Below are 20,865 nucleotides of genomic sequence, written 5' to 3'. Positions count from 1 at the left end.
CGCCCTCCCTGGCCAGGCAGGGGAGAAAGGGGTTAAGTTAAGAGAGGAAGAAAGGGCTTTGTGAGCTCATGAAACGGGAGATTAGTTAAAATTTAGCCTTGCAGTGGAAGGGCCTTCCTGTGGAGTTTTCTCTACTATTTTGTATTCCCCACTGACACTTAATAATAAACATTTTTACTAATGGACACTTTAAAACCTACTTGATTAAGCAATAGATGGTCATATAATCACATTTCTAATTATTAATGGAGATAATTGCCACTTTTCATCTTCATTGCCTGCATTGTCACACATTATCCTTATCTTCACTAATTTTTTTTTTAAAGCCAGGTACAGATCTGTGAATGATACAAGAAATAAGGGGAAGTTGAGAAGCTGCATGTCATTCTCTGTTGTCAGCTAGAATGGCTGGATCTCACTGCAGGTGCAGAGAACCAGCTCGAGTCGGACCTGAAAGTGGAAAACCCTGGACTCTAAAAATCGATTCCATAAAGTATGCAGACTTTAGGAAATTTAGCGATCTAAGTATTAGTTTTGGTTTTATATTGCAATGGTGACATTTTACCACTTAACACTTTCCAGGTTTACTAAAAATCAGGTTACCGAAGAGTGTGTATATACAGATAAATTTGATTTTCCCTTAAATGAAAACCACAGCGTATCTAAAAGCTGTAGAACCTTTTTCGTTAATAAAGTGATTTTTGCACTTCAGTTCAAAGTTACTTTGAGTAATATGTTAAATAAATGTTGCTAATTCTTAAGTGATTAGGATGTAATTAGGACATCAGTTTAATGATATTATATAGTTTGATGTAAGATGCTCAGGATTACAATGACTACACGAAGTTCTAAACATCTAATGTGGGAGAATGTTTCAACTAGCATAAATGCTATACAATTTTGCTTCTTTCACCTGCATCTTTATAATAAACGTAGCCATTTATTAAATACCATGTGCCCAGTATTGTTTTCTCCATTTTAGAAGTAAGGGTTTGGGTGCAGAGAGATGAAGCAACCCGGCACACAGCGGGGATGAGGCAGAAATAAATGGGACGCAACTCCAAGTCAAACTCCAGCATCCTAATATTTTTTGTTCCAAATGTAACTACCCTCTTTTTTCAGCCTTTTCCTCTTTTATTCTTCCTCCATGTACAAGTCTTTGCCATCTTAAAAATTCTCTGGTTGCATTTTTTTCAAGATCTTTTCACATGAGTGAAAAAGGAGAACAAATCTTTCACCCCTGCTTTTTCTACTCTCATTCCCCCCTCCAACCACAACCACTTTCTGCACCCATCATGGGCTGGAAACTTTTTACAAGGTCACCTGTGCCTCCAAACTGTCCCATCCAAGGTGCTTTTAGTTCTTGTCTTAAGGAACAAGACAGTATCTTGTCCTTGATCATGTGATCATGCAGGAAATTTTCAAACTTTGTCTGCTAAACCCTACTGCCTTCCTCCAGTTCTCTTCGTCCCTCCTGGTCATTCTCTCTTTCTTTGTTATACTCAGTGTTCAGCCTTCCTGGCACTAATCTTTAGCTTAGCGTTCTCCATACTGGTCAAAGCATCTTAGTGTGAATGCAGCGTTCGTACACTATCAAATGCCACTTCTCTCAGGTTGTCTTGTGTGTCCAGCCTATCTCCAGACAACCCAAACTGCACTCAACAACTTTCCTCTGTGTTCTCCACAGAAGAATGTTTCTACCACTCATTGAAGCCACCCGAGCTAAAACTTGAGAGTTGTCCTTGATTGTCCACTGCCCTTCACGTTATGATCAATCAAGTGCTGTCAATTTCACCTTCTAATTTTTTGTGACCACTTTTTTTCTCTTTAGTTGTTTTTTAACACCTGTGCTCTTGTTAAAACCTGTTAAAAGTAAAAATCTAGCCACCTGCCCCTCTTCATGCATGTCTAATAAGACAGAGATCCTAGCAGCCCTGCCTAAGTCTTCAGGATTGAGTTTTTGTTTATTCCTCTGGCCATGTCCTTGTAACTCCCAGCTCTGACATTTTGCTCCAAATCCAACTGCTGGTCTCCTCTGAGCACTATGCTTACCCACCCTGTCTTCATCTGGCTAATATCTATGTAGTATGTAAGGCTTCTTGCCACAGATATTATCTTTTTTTAAAAAAAAATCAGGTCTAATGCTATATCTATGTGGTCCCCAAATACACTGGTATTTTCATGTTTTAATTATCTGTTTTTGAAATCTATCTCTTTTACTGGAGTGTGAACTACAGCACTGCAGCCTTGAGCTTGGTACAGATTTTTTTCTACGTAATTCTCCTTAAATTGGAACTAAATGATTGATTTTAGATCATTTACCAATTAAGTGCTTTCAACTAATATTTAGGCCCTCTGGGTTTTAGTATTCTCATTTGTAAAAGGGCTCTGTAACTATGACCCACCTTTTGATTGGGAGACTACAATAATGGACTTGAAATTACCTGTGTAAAATGTATAGAATTCCATAGGTCATCTACCAAGCAAGTCAGTCTGCTCAGACAATGGTATGAGAAATAAAGCTTTTTTGCTAATATTTGCTTCGCGGGCTCTTTTACTTGTTCAACCTATACTGCGAATTTATGGCTATTTGAGGATTCCCTTTGATATTACCCATATTAACTCACCATCAACAGTAAACTGGCTTTGAACAAACAATTTCAAAATTGTGGTTTATTACTCACTACCTTTCAGAAACAACTAAGTAGAAAATGGATGGGAAAAGAATCCAACTAATTTGAAGGCTAATATAACTAAATGTTTGCAGACATTATTATTCCATTTCTGTGTTATCAACTCTGTTGCATATGTAATCTGAGTAAGTGGCATATTTCATTGGTGGAAACATTTTGGAAATTTTTTACACCAAAGAAACAGGCACTGTTGGATACTCTACAGCAACTGGCCCACCACATTTTTCGGATATAGGTGTTTTGCAATTTCCCTCCTTTCATCCAGACCCGACATTTTTACCGGCCTTCTACTGTTATCTCTGCAGAGGAAGTGTCCCATCAGTCAGCACAGAGGGACCTGCATCTCTGTGTGTTTCTCATGAGATATACAGGCTGTAGCTGGCAACTCACCCAGCCATCACCACTGGGGCCAACACGCAACCTCCAAAAAGTCTGGACAGGGACATCAGGACCTGCCCTATGGCTGATAGCTTCTCGTGAGACAATTTATAGAGGTGAACATTCTATAGAATGTTCCATAACATTCCATAACATCTGTTGACTTAAAATTTTACCTCTGGAAAGAACTGTTGAAAGCATCACAAAGGGAAAAAGAGTGTCCATTAATATGCATTACTGACATTATTGTTTAAGCCTTTTATGTAAGCCATACTACTAATTATTCTGATCTCCATTTCAATGTGCATACATCTGTTAAAGTGATAGTTTTTTTAATTTTTTTATTTTTTTGCATTTCAAAATAACCTTTAAGGAAGGATGTATTCATGTTAAACAACAGGTAGCTATAGTAGTCTTAGAAATAACATGTAATAACAGTATATTCTAGAGCATATTACCCATCACATAGGGAAGTAACATCGCACTAAAGTGATACTTTAAAAGAGATAATAAGATACAGAAAGACTGGCAAGCACAAGGTTCTGAGTTCAACCCCTGGTACCACAAAAAAAAAAAAGATACAGAAAGACTGAACCTTGGTATTAATATCTGGGGGATAATATAAGGATTATTTTATAATAAAATCAATATGTAATTCTTGGTTTTTGATAATGTATAAATCATAACAACTGAATGGGTATATCAATGGCATATTTTATAAATGTTTTATTTATTTTATACAGGGTCTTGCTATGCAGCTCAGATTCGCAGTGATCCTCCTGTTTTAGCTTCCCCAGTGCTGGGATTACAGGCATGTACTACCACATCCAGTTTTGGTGGCTGGTATGGCACGCCCAGGGTTCTGGGACAGTACAACATGTGGTACTAGGGATTGCACCTGGGTCCTTGTGCTTGCCAAGCAGGTGCATAGGCCACTGAGCTATCTCCCTAGCCCTCAATGGCATATTTTAAAATAACATATGTACATATACAAAGCACATTTGTAGTTCTCTAATATAACATAACAATATGAATAGCCACAATACATAAAAGCACATTACATAATAGCAAAGATGGCTCCTAACATCATCTGCTTTTCTGTACTATATTGTACACAGAAAATAAAGATCCAGGAAAGGTTGCGTTCCAATTTCTTATAATTCTAAAGAAAACCTGTTTTAAAGTCCATACCCCTGCTTCGACCAACATTCATTAGGTAGCATCAGCTAATCGGTTAATCCACCACATTTGCATGTGTACAACTAGGTGTTACTTCTTCCACTTTAACGTATTTGAATTGCAAATAAACTGACTCACTTAACTTCTAGAGGGTATTTAATTTGTTTTTAAAGGCCTATTAATCCTACTTCCCACTAAAGGAGAGAGGGATAGGGTTAGAGGGAATGGCACTTAGAGTACACATAAATTGTTAAAATAATTTTTGTAATAGCTAGCTGGGCTTCTCTGTCGTGGTTGTCGCTGGTGATAAGCCCTGGCCTATACTGAAGCAGGTCACAACGTGGACCAAATCAGTGAGATTTTGTTGTTCCTTTGAAGGAAAACAAGGTAAATTATATTCTCAATGAACAAAATGGAAAACAAAACTGCTTACTTTCTGTTTCTTTTCCGGGCTCGGCTGTAGGCTTCCAAACCTTCTGTTAGTGTCTTCAACTTCTCGGGCTCCACCTGAGTGAGGTATGAAGACCAAACCATATTACCCACACCTGTAATTGTTAAACAAGATTTTTACTTTCCTGCCATACAAGCAGGTGCACCATGGGCTGGAGCTTTAACCTTACTACCCTGTCACACTTTCTGTCCTTGCTCCATTAGAGGGTGAACCTGTGGCTCCCAGCTGCAGTGCCGGTAGAAATGAAGGACTGGCTTCAAGCTATCAACACTTGACAATAATAACCAGGGAACAAAACTTGGAATTAAAATGACTTTCAATTCACAAAACCATAAATCAGAAACTCTGGTTTGCTTTCTCCACTGCCAATGCTTAGCCACCACACATTAGAATTCCTGCAAGGAAAGATAGGAGCCATGATTAGGGTGGGCTTTATGGTCAAGAGATTGGAGTTTGAATTTTACCTCTTCATAAACACTTAATTTTTCTGAAACTCTGTTTTGTTTCTTCCACTTTAAAATAAGTATAACACCTACCCTCCTCTTAGACTTGCTGTGAACATTAAAATGTGGCCTCATGTTGAATATAGCCTGGCAGAGAGCTGATATTACTTAGGTTGCTTATGCCTGCAGAGGCCACAAAGCAAGGGGGCAGCTGGCCAAATGTGGTTCATGCTCATGTGGGAGAAGAGTGCTTTAATAGTACACTATGGGCGTGTCCCCTCTCTGGTCCTGCTTTATCACCACCAGTTGGGCTACCATAACAGTTCAGCCCCTAAGTACAGTGGTGGTGGTGTGTGCGTGCAGCCTTTGTCACCCCTCCACTGACCCAGTGATCTCTATCATGGTTCTTGAAGTTATGCAGCCTCTCAACAAAAATGATAAAGAGGAAAACTTGCACGTCGGTTGTGAATAAAAGCATTGTGAGAAAACTTTTCTATTTTTATTGACCTGTAAAAAAAATCAATATAAGTAAAAACAGTGTTGCTTGCTGTGTAAACACAGCTTTAAGGTAAATATCTAAGCCATCTGTTACTCCAGTTTCTCCTCCTTTCTCCTAGGCCACTTTTATATAAAAATTCAGAGTTCATAAAAATACCTGAGAAAGAAAATAAATACACTAATAAGCAAGGAAATTATTAACTTTTGTCTTTAAATCTTTATGTCTGACTCATTAATGCCATTTCTAAGAAATTTCTGCATGGCTCTTTCAAATCCAGTGAAAATAACCATGTTTCCATATGGAGGAATACAAGGATTTCTAATTGTTCAATGAAGTACACAATCAAATAATGGAAATGTTCTTTTTCTCTTCATTGTTTGTACTCTGTCCTAAAGAATTCAAACACCTCATATGCACAAGTTCACTGGGAATCTCTGACCCATTGTGTGCCAGAACAAGAGACAATTGGTTTCCTTATAATCTCCACATAAAGAAAAGCGTCCTCCGATTTGATGACTACAAGTGCTGAAGTAAGTACATCCATGTGAGGCCATTAAAAAAACAAAACAAAAGAAACAAAAAAAAGGTCCCAGATGTATTCTCACATTTCATTTTAGAAATGAGGCTCCACCTTGTGTTCCCTTACATGTGACAAATATGAGAGGTGCTGTGCATACCACACATATGTAATCAATAACTAATTCCACTTATATGTACACCAACTTTCTTGCCAGCATAAAGGGAGCTCTCCTGAAACATAAAGTTCTGTTAGATATAAACTGGTGTAGACAGAGATTTTTTTTTTTAATTTTATTCATTTGTGTGTGTGTGTGTGTGTGTGTGTGTGTGTGTGTGTGGCCAGCTCAGCCCACCAGGGGGCAGGGCTGGCTGGCATGTGGTGCTGGGGGATTGAACCACGGTCCCTGTGCTTTGCCAAGCTTGTTCTAAGTAGGTGCTTTAGACCACTGAGCCATCTCACCAGCCCCTAGACAGAGATTTTAAAAGGTATTGATCAGGTCACAGAATTCAGATTCACATTGAAATAAAGCAAGACGCGATGAAAACTTACCCTCTTGGTTTTAATGTTAAAAAACTGTTAGGTCAAGCTATTTTTTAAAAAGTCTTTGAGCTTTATTTTTAATTAAATAAGGAATAAGGGACAGCAAAAACAATTCTTGTATTTTTTTTTTGTAAAAGGCACTGCTTTATCATTTAATATAGACAGTACTACCAGCTAGTGTTATTTTTCTTCTGCAGATGAGACTTCAGAGTTTTACTTAACATGGATATAATTAAACCTCAGGTATAACTCCAAAATATTCTTCTTTCTACCATAACAACAATATTTTTGAAATATACAGTCATTTTATATATATATAAATTATGTATCTTTATATAAATATATAACATGTTTCATACAAAAATTTATACATATATAAAAGATATATAAAATACATAAAAATATACACAAATATACACTCAAAAATTAAATTATTAAAAATCAAATTACAAGGTAACAGATGTTTAGGTAATAATTTGCCAAAATTTATCTTCAAATTCTTTCATGCTTAGAAAATTTTCGTTATTTTTTTCTTGAACTAATTCTCTATTATGATTCTTCATTTAAATCTGCCTCTGAGGCTCTAAGGTACTGTCATAATGAACTATATTATTTATAAAGGACTCAATAACCTTGAAAGACAAAGCAAGGATAGTGCTTTCTGAAACTAAATATAAATAAGATAATACCACTGTGGATTTCTGCTATGAGGAAGATTATATCCAGAGGAAAATGTCTAATTATTTTCAGAATTTTAGTACCTTTCTATACTGTGAAATAAATTTGAAGATTGTGTGTTGCTTCTAGGGAAATATTTACACACTAGAACAATAGTCAAGGAATTCTTTAGCAATCTCCTAAAAAACTGCTATCAGAGAAGAACAAAATAAATTCAATTTATCATCAAATGGAAAGCATATTTAATGATTTAATGAACATTCCCTTAAAATTACTTAGTAACTTGTGACTCATAGAAACACTGGAAATCAAGTATACAAATAGAACATTAAAAAGTTAAGAAATATACAAATTAAAAAAAAAACTTACAATGAAGGAGCAAATAATTTATGATATTTAGTACTTCTACCTACAATGATTGGATTCTTGTACATTTTTACCAGAAGTTCCATAAATAATTTAATTCCTATCTTATTGAGAAATTGGGAGAGGACTTCATAATTTATTTTTAGTAGTAATCTGCCTACCCAGCCTCACCCCAATAATGATGCTACATATTAGTAATGGTTGTCACAGTATAACTCTTTATGTATGTTATTTAATAATTATAAAAGAATACCTGAAATGTATGTGCCTTTACAGATCACATATCACTTTATACATAAACACACATCTGTGGAATGTTTTTGACATTTAAAGCTTTTCTTTCATTCTCCAAATTCTTTAGATACAATAATTCTTCCACACAGTCTCCGAGTGCCTTCAGCGGGGCTAGAAATATACTCACCAGTTCAGGCACTATTATATGCTACAGGATTAAGAGCTTTTCTGAACAAGGCACAATTTCTGGTTCCTTGTTCTGTTCACAAGGCACATATTCAACATGGGGTGATTTAACTTTATTTGGGGTCAGCACTGCAGCACATAGTATATCTCAGAAGCAACAAAGGCTATGGTAAGAGGAAATAGAGATCTTTCAGAAAGCCACACCAAGCCTCTAAAATGAGGTATTGTCCGTATTACAAGAATCTGGATCAACAATCCTAGATCGCTTTTGACTAGATCCAGTTAACCTGAGATGGTCTCAAAAATTCCCTGGCACTTTCTTTGTCAATTAGTTTCTGCTACTTAGTGCAAAAAAAGCTATCAGACACAGGTTGAAGTAGAGAGCACAAGCCTATGACAGACTTTGAAACAGAGATGAGACAGCTGACCTCAAGCTCCCTTTCAGTTCCTCGTGTTCCTGTTCCATTCTGACCATGTTCTACTGCTGAGGGATGGTAGGAGGGAAAGAGTATTGAGCTGAGCGTTGGAAGCCCAAGTAGGGCCTGCTGCACTCCAGTGGCTGACGTCCTGAGGTGTGTGACCTCCCTGAGCCTCAGCTCTCTCGTGGGTAAGAGGGTGAGCATGCACATTGTTTGCAGTCACTGAGAGGGTCTGAGGAAGACCATGAACATGAGGTGCTTTATAAATGCCAAAGTATTCTTTCTCAAAATGCTTCTGGTGGTACGTGAAATGATTTTAGGTAGCACATAAACAAACCTTTAAACCTTTAAAATAATTATATATTCATACAGATTATTAAAATCTAGACTTGACATTATGCCTATGATTTCTCATACAGAATAACACAATATGGCCTGAATATGTGTAGTTTATACACACCCAATACATTTTTGTTGGATGAATAAATTAATAAATGAAATGAAAAAGCAGTTCTAGGAAACAATCATACTAGTAGTAATGTCCAGCTTTAGCTAAAGTCTGGAAAATACAGATCGAAAGCAAAAAACAAATATGAAGCATTTATTAAGTTTATTACTATCAAATGTTTATTAAATAAAAAATAGTTAAAATAATATAACTGCCTCAAAAAATAACATCTTCAAACTGAAAAAAAGTCCTACTATCTTGAATGCAATATTTCAATTTTTTCAAAGGATGGAAATTAGTGATAAATAATTTAGGATAAAAAGTCAGTTTACTTGTGACAGAAAGTGTAAATCAAAATTCTGAGCAGCAGACCAGCAATAGTACTTCTCACTCATGGTGAAATCCTTTCCTGAATCCTATTAGTTTTCATATGAACTGACGAGATCCACATTATCGCAGTTTTAATCAGGGGCACTATCTGAGGCTTTTTTTAGGGGGAGTAGTCTTTCCTCATTTTCAACGGCAGTGCTTTAAACCGCTTCATAACTATATTATAGGACAGTCTATTGTAAAAGTGATAACAACTTCTACATTAACCTATAGGATATAAACAGAATTAAATATTTGGATAAACTTGATTTTCTAAAAATATAGAAAAAGTCCGAGGGGCTGGGGAGATGGCTCAGTAGAGTAAGTGCTTCCCTGGCACTACTCCTGTTTAATCTTGCTCAGGAACAAAAAGTTGCCAATATTCCATATTGCCTGTGGTGAAGTTCATAGTCTTTCCCAAATTGTTCCTCAGTTTAGTCTTGCTATGCATATTTTTGGTCTTATTTCATTCTTATTTTTTAATACCGCTCAAATTTTGATCAGTAACTGACTTAGCTGGCTTAGATTTTATCTTTATTATTACTTTCCAAAACCTATTCTCCTTTCAAGGACAGCCTTGTGCTGACAGAGCACTGTTTTCACCCTCCTAGCACCTGCCGAAATGCAGCCTAGAAATGCAGCCTACCTAGTGTGGCTACTGAGTGAGTACAGACAAAAGGATTCATTTACAACTGTAGTTAAGAATACTGATAAGGCAATGTATGCGCATATGGAATATTTTCAACACAAAGTTATGGTATTAAAGAGTGTAAATGAGCTAACACTGACAATCTAGCACAGAAAGAATACACTTCAAAGCAAAATGTTTAAACGTTCTAAGAGGCACAGCCCCCAAAGTGGGTCCCTGGGCTCACTTCTTTTTTTTTTTTTTTTTTAAGAGTAGAACATATTTATTAGGGGAAAGAAAGCTTCTGTCCAAGACAAGGGCAGAAGGGGGGGGGGGCAAATGGGTTGTCCCCACACCTTCTTAAGGTTATACACTCAGGGATGCAAAGGAAGCCATATCTGGTTATGTACCACACTGCTAAGATGTGTGTGCTTATGATACCTAAGTGATACATAAAATGCTTTCTGCCTCCAAATAATTTGGTAATTTATTTATTTATTTATTTATTTTTGGTGGAACCAGGGATTGAACTCAGGCCCTTGCGCTTGCCAGGGAAGCGCTTATTCCACTGAGCCATCTCCCTGGCCCCCAAATAATTTGGTTATGAGGTTAATGATGAATTTTTTTAGTTTTAAAACACTATTCATATGTTTTTGTTTATTTTTATATTGGGGATTGAATTTAGGACCTTGGGCTTGCCAGGCAGGCACTTGTGCTGCTGAGCTATCTCCCTAACCCTAAAACACTATTCAAAGAGCAATTTTATTAATGTCTGCCAAGTTTAACCTTGTGGAAAAAAAGTCAAGAGTGTGATCCTATTGAGGAAGCACTTTCCATATTGGCTTTTTTGCACAAATTTTCTTGGAAATTAGGAGGCATCTATCTATCAGTTCAACAACAAACATTTCATTGAAAAGGAACATTTTAGTACTAGTTTGGTGATAGATCCTTTCTTAAATTCAGCTCAAGTCAGACTACACAATAAATGTAAGAGCAATGAAATATTCACACCAATGAGATGCTGTTAAAAGCGTGTAAATGACATACAGAAACAAAGTAAGAATTTCATCTTTTGCTCTTATTATTTGAGAAAACATTTTAAGGCTAGCTTATACAAGATCAAAAGTGGCAGATAATTATGACTTTAGGGCAGACTGTTAATACAATAGAAAGTATTTTCCTTATTCTAGAGCAATTGCTAAAATAAATACAAAAAAAATCATTTCCCCTCATAGCTGTATAGGGTTAAAATCTTTGTGTTGTATGGCACATATATATAAAGTCGAATGTAACCATTTTCCTTTCTATGTATTGTGCCAGGAATTGAACTCAGAACCTTGTGCTTACCAGGTAGGTGCTACACTGCTGGGTTAAATCCCTGGCCACAGCCATTTTGGTGTCTGCCAATTCCTTACTGTTACTCCAAGATCTGGAGGAGAACCTCTCTGACTAGGACTATGTACTAGAACACAGCACTGGGGTTTTATTCTTGGCCATTGCACCGCACACAACAAAGGCCCATGAGTTGGACAGGAGCTTGGACAGGTATAATTAGGGCAAGTATACCTACCTTCCAATATGTACTTCATCACAAACTGATTACCAAGGGAAGAACATATCAGGAGATACCAGTTCCTAAACAGTATAAGGTACATGGTACCCGCTAGTGCTGCCACATGTCTCCAATATCAGAGAAGTAATAGACCCATGATTCACCACAACTTTTCACAGGATGTTAAAATAACTTTACTAATTAATATTGGTGTGTTGGGGTTAGGGAAGTAAGAATGCAGAGGTACAGTATTTTAGTTCACTTCTAAAGAAAGACTGAGGAAAGAGGGGCTTTCAAATTCACTCAATAAACTGACTTAAAATGCTTCAAAGTATAGTAATTTATAATCAGATTAGCAATTTATATGTGATATGCTGAAATTCATAAAGCAGTTGAACTATTTCATTCCCTGTGATTCTATTATCCTGTTATGCTTCTAGACATTCCTTCAAAGTCTCACGTGGTCATAGGTGGGGCTTTCAGAGGTGGCTGGATCTAGGGTGTGTGGTGCTATTCAGAGTGGCCCATCCTGGGTATGTGTGGCATCACCCCCAAGGGGAATAGCTTGGAAGAGACCGAAAGGAAAGGAAGACTGTTGCTATTTGCTGCCTTCTGCCGACCATGAACTACTTCTCCTCTGCCATGCCACCCTGCCTTGGAGCCAGCTGATTATGGACTGAAACCTTTACAAGCTATAAACTGAAATAAACCTTTATTCCTTTAACTTTGCTTGTTTTTAATTAATAAATTTTTTGGTACACTTTAGATATCCATAATGATCACATTTATCACAGGGAATTTGTACCTGTACATGATATATTTTGACTCTTCCTTTTTTCCCCTTTCTCCTCCCTCTAATTCCTCTTCCTGGGCTGGGGAGATAGCTCAGTAGAATAAGCACTTGCCTGGCAAGCGCAAGGGACTGAGTTCAATCTCTGGTTCTGAAAAAAAAAAAAAAAAAAAATCCTCTTCCTGGCCTTATTTCCAAAAGCTTTCCTTCCACTTTTTCTTCTTTTCTTTTTTTTCTTTAAATTTTCTCTTCCTCCCTACCCTTTTCCCAGTTCCCTTTCTACATGAACATTTTCTTCCTCTACTATATACTGTCATCCTTATTTACACTGGCAGTTTCTTACACTTGAGAAACAATGTGATGCTTAAATTTAAACACCCAAGCAAAAAATAGGCATCAGATAAAATAAAACTGGCAAATAAATATATGAAAAATGTTCAATATCACTGGTTATTTGAGTGATATAAATAAAAACAATGCTGAGATTCCATTTCACTCTAGAGACAATGGCTATTATTGAGAAATCAATTAATAACAAACAGAGCAGGGCTGTGGGGAAATAGTAACCCTTCTCCACCATTGGTGGGAGTGTAGACTGTTCCAACCACGGTGGAAATCAGTGTGGTGATTCCTCAAAAAACTAGGGGTAGTGGTACCCTTCACCCTAGCTATTCCCCTTCTACATATTTTTCCAGAAAAATGGAAAACATCAGACTACAGCAATATATGTGCATTCATATTTATAGCAGCATAGTTTGAAACAGCCCAAATGCCCAACAACTGAAGAATGAATAAAAAAGATATGGATACAATAGAATACTATTCAGCCATAAAGAAAGATAAACTTGAGACATTTCTAGATAAATGGATGTACTTTGAGATCATACTGTTAAGTGAAATAAAGTGCTCCTTTAAGATTAGGTGTTGGACATTTTTGTCTCAAGAACAAGTAACTAAGACACACACAACTTTAACCTGATTAGTAAATCCTCCACACACAGATAATGCACAGATGAATAATATGGTGATTAAAGTCAACTTTACCAGTTTCACAATGGTGACATCCTGTTCCGCCATATAGAATAAAAAGAAAGAGGCTAATGTTTAGTGGGCCTCTTTTCTGTGCTTGTTATTTTATTTAATCTGTTTATGGTATTTCACTTAATTCTTAAAACATCACTCTGACTAGGAATTAATATTCCCATTTGAGAGGTGTGGAGCTGCAGCTGTACCGAAACAGGGGCTCCCACCCCACCAGCAGTGCTTGGATTGAGCTCTTCCAGCCCACTCAAATGCAGGTCTCTTCTGCTACACTGTTTTCTCTCTAGGTCTGTGCAAACTGTTTTCCTACAGAGTTTGATGCTTAGAAATCACACCTCTTAGGAAATCACCTCAGAAACGCAGGGCATTTCTAATGTTGTCAGTCATTCTGCTATATATTCTACCCCATCAAGGATCTAAACCGCCTTTCTAAGACCATAAACTGATCAAGCCATTCACCATAATGACCAACAGAGCCTGCTGAAGCTATATTACCATAAGGACCCGTGGATAGCACAGCTGTTTGTAGGACTCAGTGCTCCAGTCACAGCATTATGCAGGCAATGTGAAAATGTTCGCGGTGCCCAACTTGCTTTGAAACAGTAATCTGCAATCCTGTTAATTAATTATCTATATTTCTTATTTTGCCTACTTCCAGAGAGAATTTGGAGTGGCTTGCTGAGAACAAGGACTGTCAACTCAAAATACTAAGCCATAGGTTGTCAGATGGGTGGGAGAAAATCGATCTATTTTAAAACGTGAGTTAACGTAATTTTATGTGGTGGGATCTGACTGAAATCTTGTATTACTTGTTTAGTGGCCACAGAAACAGAATGAAAGCCAAGAGGCTAAGGGCCTTTAAAATGACACTTCATAAGAAAACCGTTTGTCCTCACCCCACATTCTACTTTAGCAAGGCAGAATTAATAGCTTGTACTATAACTAGTAGGTTGTTTGTGGAATTAATCTCTGTTTTTCTGTCTAGAATTTATTAACATATGAAGCATTTCAGTATACAGAAGCGAAGCTAAGGCACTACTTACCTTTTGAAAAGCAGAAATCTGATTATTAATGCATAAGGCTTTATTTATCCAGTGTCACAGAGTACTGACAGGTTCTACATAAATAAATTTTCTATCAAAATTGTTTTGTTGGAATAACAGGACAAATTTTAATTATGTTTTATTAGAGACCTTTCTTAAATAGATCATACTTTTTCTTACACAGATATTGAACATAATTTGATCTTTTCCTGACGAACCAGGGTCACTAATATTTCAAGCAGAGGCTATCTGAAATCAGACAGACTGTTTGAAATTTCACCTTCTCTGGTATTATGAAATGTGAATATTGCTGGGCTCACTGGGCATCATTAAACAAGGCATGAGGAAGTCCTGCCTTTGTCTTGTGAACTATAGGTAAAAAAGGCATTATAAAGTAGTACTTTGGTTTCTTTAATGTGCAAAAGTGCACTGAGCCCTGAAGGACCAGAGCTTTGGAAAAACAGTAAGTGCCCTAGAGCTTTTAAGGCTGCTAGACCTTGCTTTCTAATGGTAGATAAATATTTCATACATTGTCATTAATATTTTATGACATGTTTTCAGTTTTCATCTCAAAATGTATGCTTTAAATTATGTTTTCTGAATTAGTAAAAATACTCTTCGTGTTTATTGATAGCAAAGTTTTAACTTGAGCTTGCAAAAATTGCAATGTCAGCCAATAGGGAGAATATTTGAATGTTCCGAAGCAATTTCATGTTCCCTTTCAGGAATTCAGCTATCGACTAAAATAAGGAAGAATAATTTGGATTTTCAAACATTCATTATTACTTGATGAATAAAAACTAGTTGCTTATTTAAATGAAGCAAAATAAATGTGTGTGAGTTTTTTTTTTTTTTTTTTTTGGTTGGCAGGGGGATGGGGCAGGAATCAAACTCAGCACCTCACACTTGCCAGGCAGATGTGCTGCTGAGCTACATCCCTGGCCCAAGTGTATTGAACTCTTAAAGACTGTTTTTAAGAAAGAAAGTTTAACATTAGTGTATAACTCAAACTCAGGAGGACTCAGCACAGACTGATCAGAAGATGAAGCTCACTGTTTAATGTGACATGTGTTAAATGTACATGCCTTTATCTTCCTGAGGGCATAAAAATACGTTTAGACAAGGCATTTAGGTAAGGAAGAATGTTTCCAGGGAAGGGCGCCATAATCTTTACTTTAGTTAAGCTTTTTGAAAAATGGCACATGAAAAAGACTCAATTCATTGGCACAGAATTGGTACAACAGTTTGCTGTGTACATTTTGTATATGTAGCAGCTCTATTTATATCATAAAAGCCCATTTTTGCTGTTTCTAATTATTTCTTGAATAAACTGTCAAAAATATTTAGGTTTACCAAGCTAGAAAATGTTTGTCTGGACTCAAAGAATAAAATGTGTTGAAAATAGGAATATGGAATTCATTTTCTTATCAAATGTAGAAACATTATACCCAGAGTGTATCCTGACAAGTATATATTAAACATTATAAGCAAAGACTTCAGGACCTCCTGTTCCTTTGGAGAAAGACAATCTTTTTATGTGTTGGCAAAAATGTTTTGGTTTCCTGCCATTAAATCTAAGTGGCAGTAAAAATTTGAGCAAAGTTGAAATAGTTCTTTATATAATGTATTCTTTAAGTGAATAATACATACATGTAAGAATAATTTTACATAAGATGATGAAAAATTATGTTTCTTCATCAGGTGAGAGGAATGGGAATAGTTATCTCCTGGTCAGATATAAATTTTTCTATCCATTTTAAACATTCTGCATATGCCTTGACTAGTGAGCCAATTTTACCATTTGAAAGGTGGGAAGAAAGATCAGAAAACTCCTGCTACTTTCTTCTAAATTGAATGGTGGTTTCATGGAGAAGTTTTCATTTAATTTATAATGATCAGATTGTGTTAAGTAGAACCAGACTATGGGTTAAACACTTCCATATGTTATAAGGGCTCAGAAGTTTTCCTGAAAGGAGACAGCATTCTAAATTCACATTACCTGCTGCTTCCACAAATGGCTACAACTCCACCCACATTTTTACCCCCTCCTAGCTCTGTGTGTTTCACGTAAGCACATGGAGCAGACACTGTCATCTGCTACTTCTGGGAGGGCCCCTACCTCTGCCACAGTCTTAGAACTCCACAGCTACCATTCCCCCCACCCCAAGTCAATTACTCTTGCCTTCCTCCTCTGTTTATAAAATGAAAACAATAGGAAGGAAGACAGAGTTGGCAAAATTCTGGAAGTCTGGTTCTTGGTTTGGAGTCACCCTGAGCCTAGTGAGATCTAAAAATGCTTCATAACTCACCCCTTGTTGAAATGACCTTTTGGTGACTATAACCATCCCCTCTTCATTTTATGCTCCAGAAGCTTGTGAGACCTCAATGAGTCAGGAAGCATCTTAAATTCAAATCCAAAGAATCCAAAGTGATGATAACAAAAACAATAATTGATATCTGAACAATGGTTAGTATTTGACAATGGATAAAGATTGGTATACCTTCCCTTCCTCGGGGCTTTGTTGACATGAATTGTGAACGTCGTCTTCTCTTACCAACTTTCCAGGCCAGGAAGTCAGTCCTTTGATTTGGCCCCAGACCAAGTCACCAACATTGAACGTCCTTGGTCTATAATGTATCAACTCATTTGAAGAAGGGGAATCTGGATTCCTTAGGTCATCTTCACTACTAATGCTTTTAGCGTCCGAAGGGCTGGGCACACACCCATTAATGCTTTTGGCATTAAAGTCTCCATTGTAATGGATGTAGTCTTTGACCAGAGAACTTTCCAAACTATTTGAGGAACTTGGAGACTGCTCCTCTAGGACTAGGTCTTGCTTTGTAGTGTTTAGCAGCTCTCCGAATCCCCGACTCTGTCGAGGTCTGTTCCCATTAATGTGTGCACATCTTTCCATAGTGTTCTCTAGTCTCTCCTTAAAACTTATCATAGTTCTTTTGTAGTTACTATATTTGAAATTTTCCTCCAGAATTTTATCCCCTTGACAATTTCTTGGTGGTAACAGTATTGGGTGCTGTTCCCCAGGCAGAAATGGCAGTGTAGAGACGTTGTTGGGCCTTTCATGACATGGACTACTGTGGATATGGCCTGGATGATCTAAAAATTCCTCATACTTCCACCGGCTTCGCTCCCCTCTGGGGCTTTGCTCCCCATCCCACTGTTTTTTGGATGTATGGCAACTTGCCGGCTTGAAATACTCAAAGCCATCTCTCTCACTTGAGTTTTTCCCATGGTCTAGATTCTTGGACAGCCGAGCCCCTCTGGCATTCCTCAGCCTGCCATCATGATCAACACCTGCCATATTCCGTCCATGAATGACAGCACTGACAGCACTGGAGAGATTTAATGGGTCGCCGATCGAGGCAGTGAAGGCACTCATGGCACTCAGAGCTGGAATAGGGCTGATCTGAGTTGTACTGTTGACAGCAGTGGTGATGACAACCTGCATCCCTTTGCTGGCTGCATCGACGACTGCTTTGTAAATGGCATCTACAGAAGCATCACCTTGGTTACCCATAACAAGACCATCCTTCACCTGTTGACCAAGAGATGGGTCAAGCCTCTGTTGCAGCTCACATGGCGTATCTTGGAAAGGTGGAAGTGTAGAGTTTGGAATCTCAGGAATTGCTGTGAGCCCTGGCTGAGTGCTTATTCTTTTGTTTAGGAGAGCTGCATCTTCTTGCATTCTCACCTGAACAAATAGAAAGAAATAAAAGCAGGGTGGAGAGAGAACTCTTTAAGGCCTCAAAGGGAAACACCATAATTTTAAGATTTACCAAAGCACAAATAGATTTAACTTGGGGGCTGGGGAGATAGCTCAGTGGAATAAGTGCTTGTCTGTCAAGTGCAAGGTCTGAGTTTAATCCCTAGTACCATCAAAACAAATAAACAAACAATAGATTTAACAGGAAAGGAAATATAAAGAGCAAGACTCAAAAATGGAAACAAAATTCACTCCTTATGGAAAACTCTTTATTTGAATACTGTTTCTTTGTTTGAAATCACTCAGTAGTTTTTCTTTTCTTTTTTTTTTTTAATTATCATTGGTAAACATTTTCTAGAAAAATTAAACTTGAGGTAGTTGAACATAAGATGTTTTCAGGTGAGGACTTCATTTAGTAGTGTTTTCCACTGACTACTATTTCTACTTAATGAAGTGGAATATGAGAGAAAATCCAACTCATAGATAACACTGCAGTTCTGAAGACTTTGGATATGGTAGTAACACCTACTCCTCAGCCTTACCAGCCACTGGTGGGTGTGGATATCTCCACAGCATCAGCAGGGACAATGACACAATGTGGATGGGATTCCCTATTAGTAAGTGGTCAAGGGAGGAAGTGCCTGTCAGGGAACATATCAGAACTCTAGTATAGAAAGGATGAGTTTGGTTTGAAAAAGGCCCTGAGATTAATCTAGTTTTACTAAGATCCACCCAAAAATTATTGTTTCAGATCCTTGATCCTTTGGATTTATATCCCAATAATACCTCTCTTTCTTTCTCTAGTCCGTTCCTTTTAAATGAGAGCCTGGAAATCTGCAACACATCAACCTCTCTTTTACTGTTACTCCTTTGTTATACCTGCCAAAACCTGGGTTATTTCCCATCTGCCTTATCCATATCAACAGTGAGGGTGCCAAGTGTCTTGTAGTCAGGAGTATGTGGTCTCCACCTTCCACTGGAGGCTCAGTGCAACTTGCTCTTTACTCCTGTAATCTTCTAGTTATGTATCACTCCCATTCTCCACAGCTATTCAAGTCTTGCTTTGCTTTCTGCAAGCTAGTTACTGTACTATTTCCCACACTACTCTTAGTAGATGACCTTGATTCACAAACTGTAGCTCTTCAAATAACAATTCTTTTAACTTCTTATACTCCAATATTCTCTGCTCCTGACAGTACGTATTTCTCCACAACTGTAGCCATCCTAAATCTTACCTTACTTACCAGTGTAAGAGGGGCATCTTCTGATGAGTAAGCAGGCTCTCATTTATACCCCAGACAAAAGTCCTCCCTCAGGGGTCTTTCTCATCTATCATCCCTTTCTTTTTAATGTTCAATTACTTTCAATTTTTTTTGTCTCTTTCCTTTATAGAATGGTTATGTATGATTTTTTTTGGGGGGTGTTCTTTTGAGAAAGGGCCTTGCTATGTAGTTCAGGCTGACCTTGAACTCACAGACTCCTCTTGACTCAGCCTCCTGAACGCTGGGATTCAGGTGTGTCACTCACTACACTGGCAATGGCTTCCATATTTTAAAATTTTGTGTTTAAGCTGGTATTTCCCTTGGAGCACTGCTCTATTTCTTTTATGTTTTTCAAGATGAGTTTGTAAAAGAATAATTTGTAGTCTTTAATTCCGAATGCCTCCACCATTTCATCTTTTGCAATATGGCTCCACTATCACCACTCCACGCAACTACATTCTGCCAAGTCACTGGTCATGTCGTAATGGCTAAGAGCAATGGATTCTCCTCAAACTTTGTTTTACTTGCTGTCCTGGTGATAGGACTGAGAACATCATTCTCCTTTCTGAATTATTACACAAATATATGTGAATACTATTGTTCTTTCTTCCTTTTTTCCTATATTGAATTATATTGTAGTGCTGTTGTAGAAATACTGTGCATTGGAGTCTTGTAGTCTTACAGACCTTTCTGTGTTGGACTGTGTAAGTCTACTTGATATTTATGCTCGTAGGTAGATGTATATACCATAACATGTTCAGTTGTTTCCATACTGATGAATTCTTAAGTGGTTTATAATTTCTAACACTACAAATAATGTAATGAATATTTTGGTAGCAATTATTTTGCCAACATTTTTAGACTTGTCTTAAATAGACACTTAGATGTTGGACTTCTGAGTCAAAGGATCTATATATTTAAAAACTTGATGTGCTACTAAATTATCCTCGAAAAGAACAAAACAAATATTCTCACAGATAGTAATCTGGGAGAATCTCTTTTCTCATATCCTTGTTAGCAAAGGCTATTCCCAATCTATTGTTAAAATCTGTGTAATTTCGGGGGCTGGGGAGATAGCTCACTAGAATAAGTGCTTGCCTGGCAAGCATAGGGTCATGAGTTCAATCCCCAGTACCGCAAAAAACAAACAAACATGGTTAAAAAAATTTGTGTAATTTCTAATTATTCTTTTCATATATGTACTAATAATTTATCTTTGATTTTCTGTGCATTATGGGCTTATATCCTTTTGCATTTTTAAGTAAATTATTCATTTTCTGCTTATAGAAACATTTTATATTAGAGTATGCATTATAAAAATATTTTCAGGTAGTCAGCATTTTTCTTTTACTTTGAGTAGACTATCCTTGATCATGAAAAGATTTAAAGTTTTTTTTTTTTATAATCAATTGTTACTTTTTTCT

General features: G+C 37.1%; 1 protein-coding gene across 5 annotated transcripts in view; it reads right to left on the bottom strand.

Moving 5' to 3' along the window:
- Positions 1-257: 257 nt before the first annotated feature.
- Positions 258-20,865, bottom strand: part of Mbd5 (methyl-CpG binding domain protein 5) — a 479,901-nt gene continuing 459,293 nt past the window's right edge. For 4 of the 5 annotated variants that reach the window (XM_023721333.1, XM_023721332.1, XM_023721337.1 and 1 more), the window contains 3 exons: positions 16,959-18,167; positions 4,684-4,757; positions 258-338 (listed from right to left, as the gene is read on the bottom strand). In XM_023721333.1, the coding sequence (XP_023577101.1) occupies positions 287-338; positions 4,684-4,757; positions 16,959-18,167 (1,335 nt within the window). In that variant the 3' untranslated portion in view covers positions 258-286. Of the gene's footprint in view, positions 339-4,683; positions 4,758-15,376; positions 16,859-16,958; positions 18,168-20,865 lie in introns of those variants that run through there. The other variant, XM_023721335.1, reaches the window with a different exon arrangement.

Source organism: Octodon degus, unplaced genomic scaffold (assembly GCF_000260255.1).
Source record: "Octodon degus isolate 3935 unplaced genomic scaffold, OctDeg1.0 scaffold00082, whole genome shotgun sequence".
Classification (NCBI taxonomy): domain Eukaryota; kingdom Metazoa; phylum Chordata; class Mammalia; order Rodentia; family Octodontidae; genus Octodon; species Octodon degus.
This window is presented reverse-complemented; position numbering and strand designations above follow the sequence as displayed.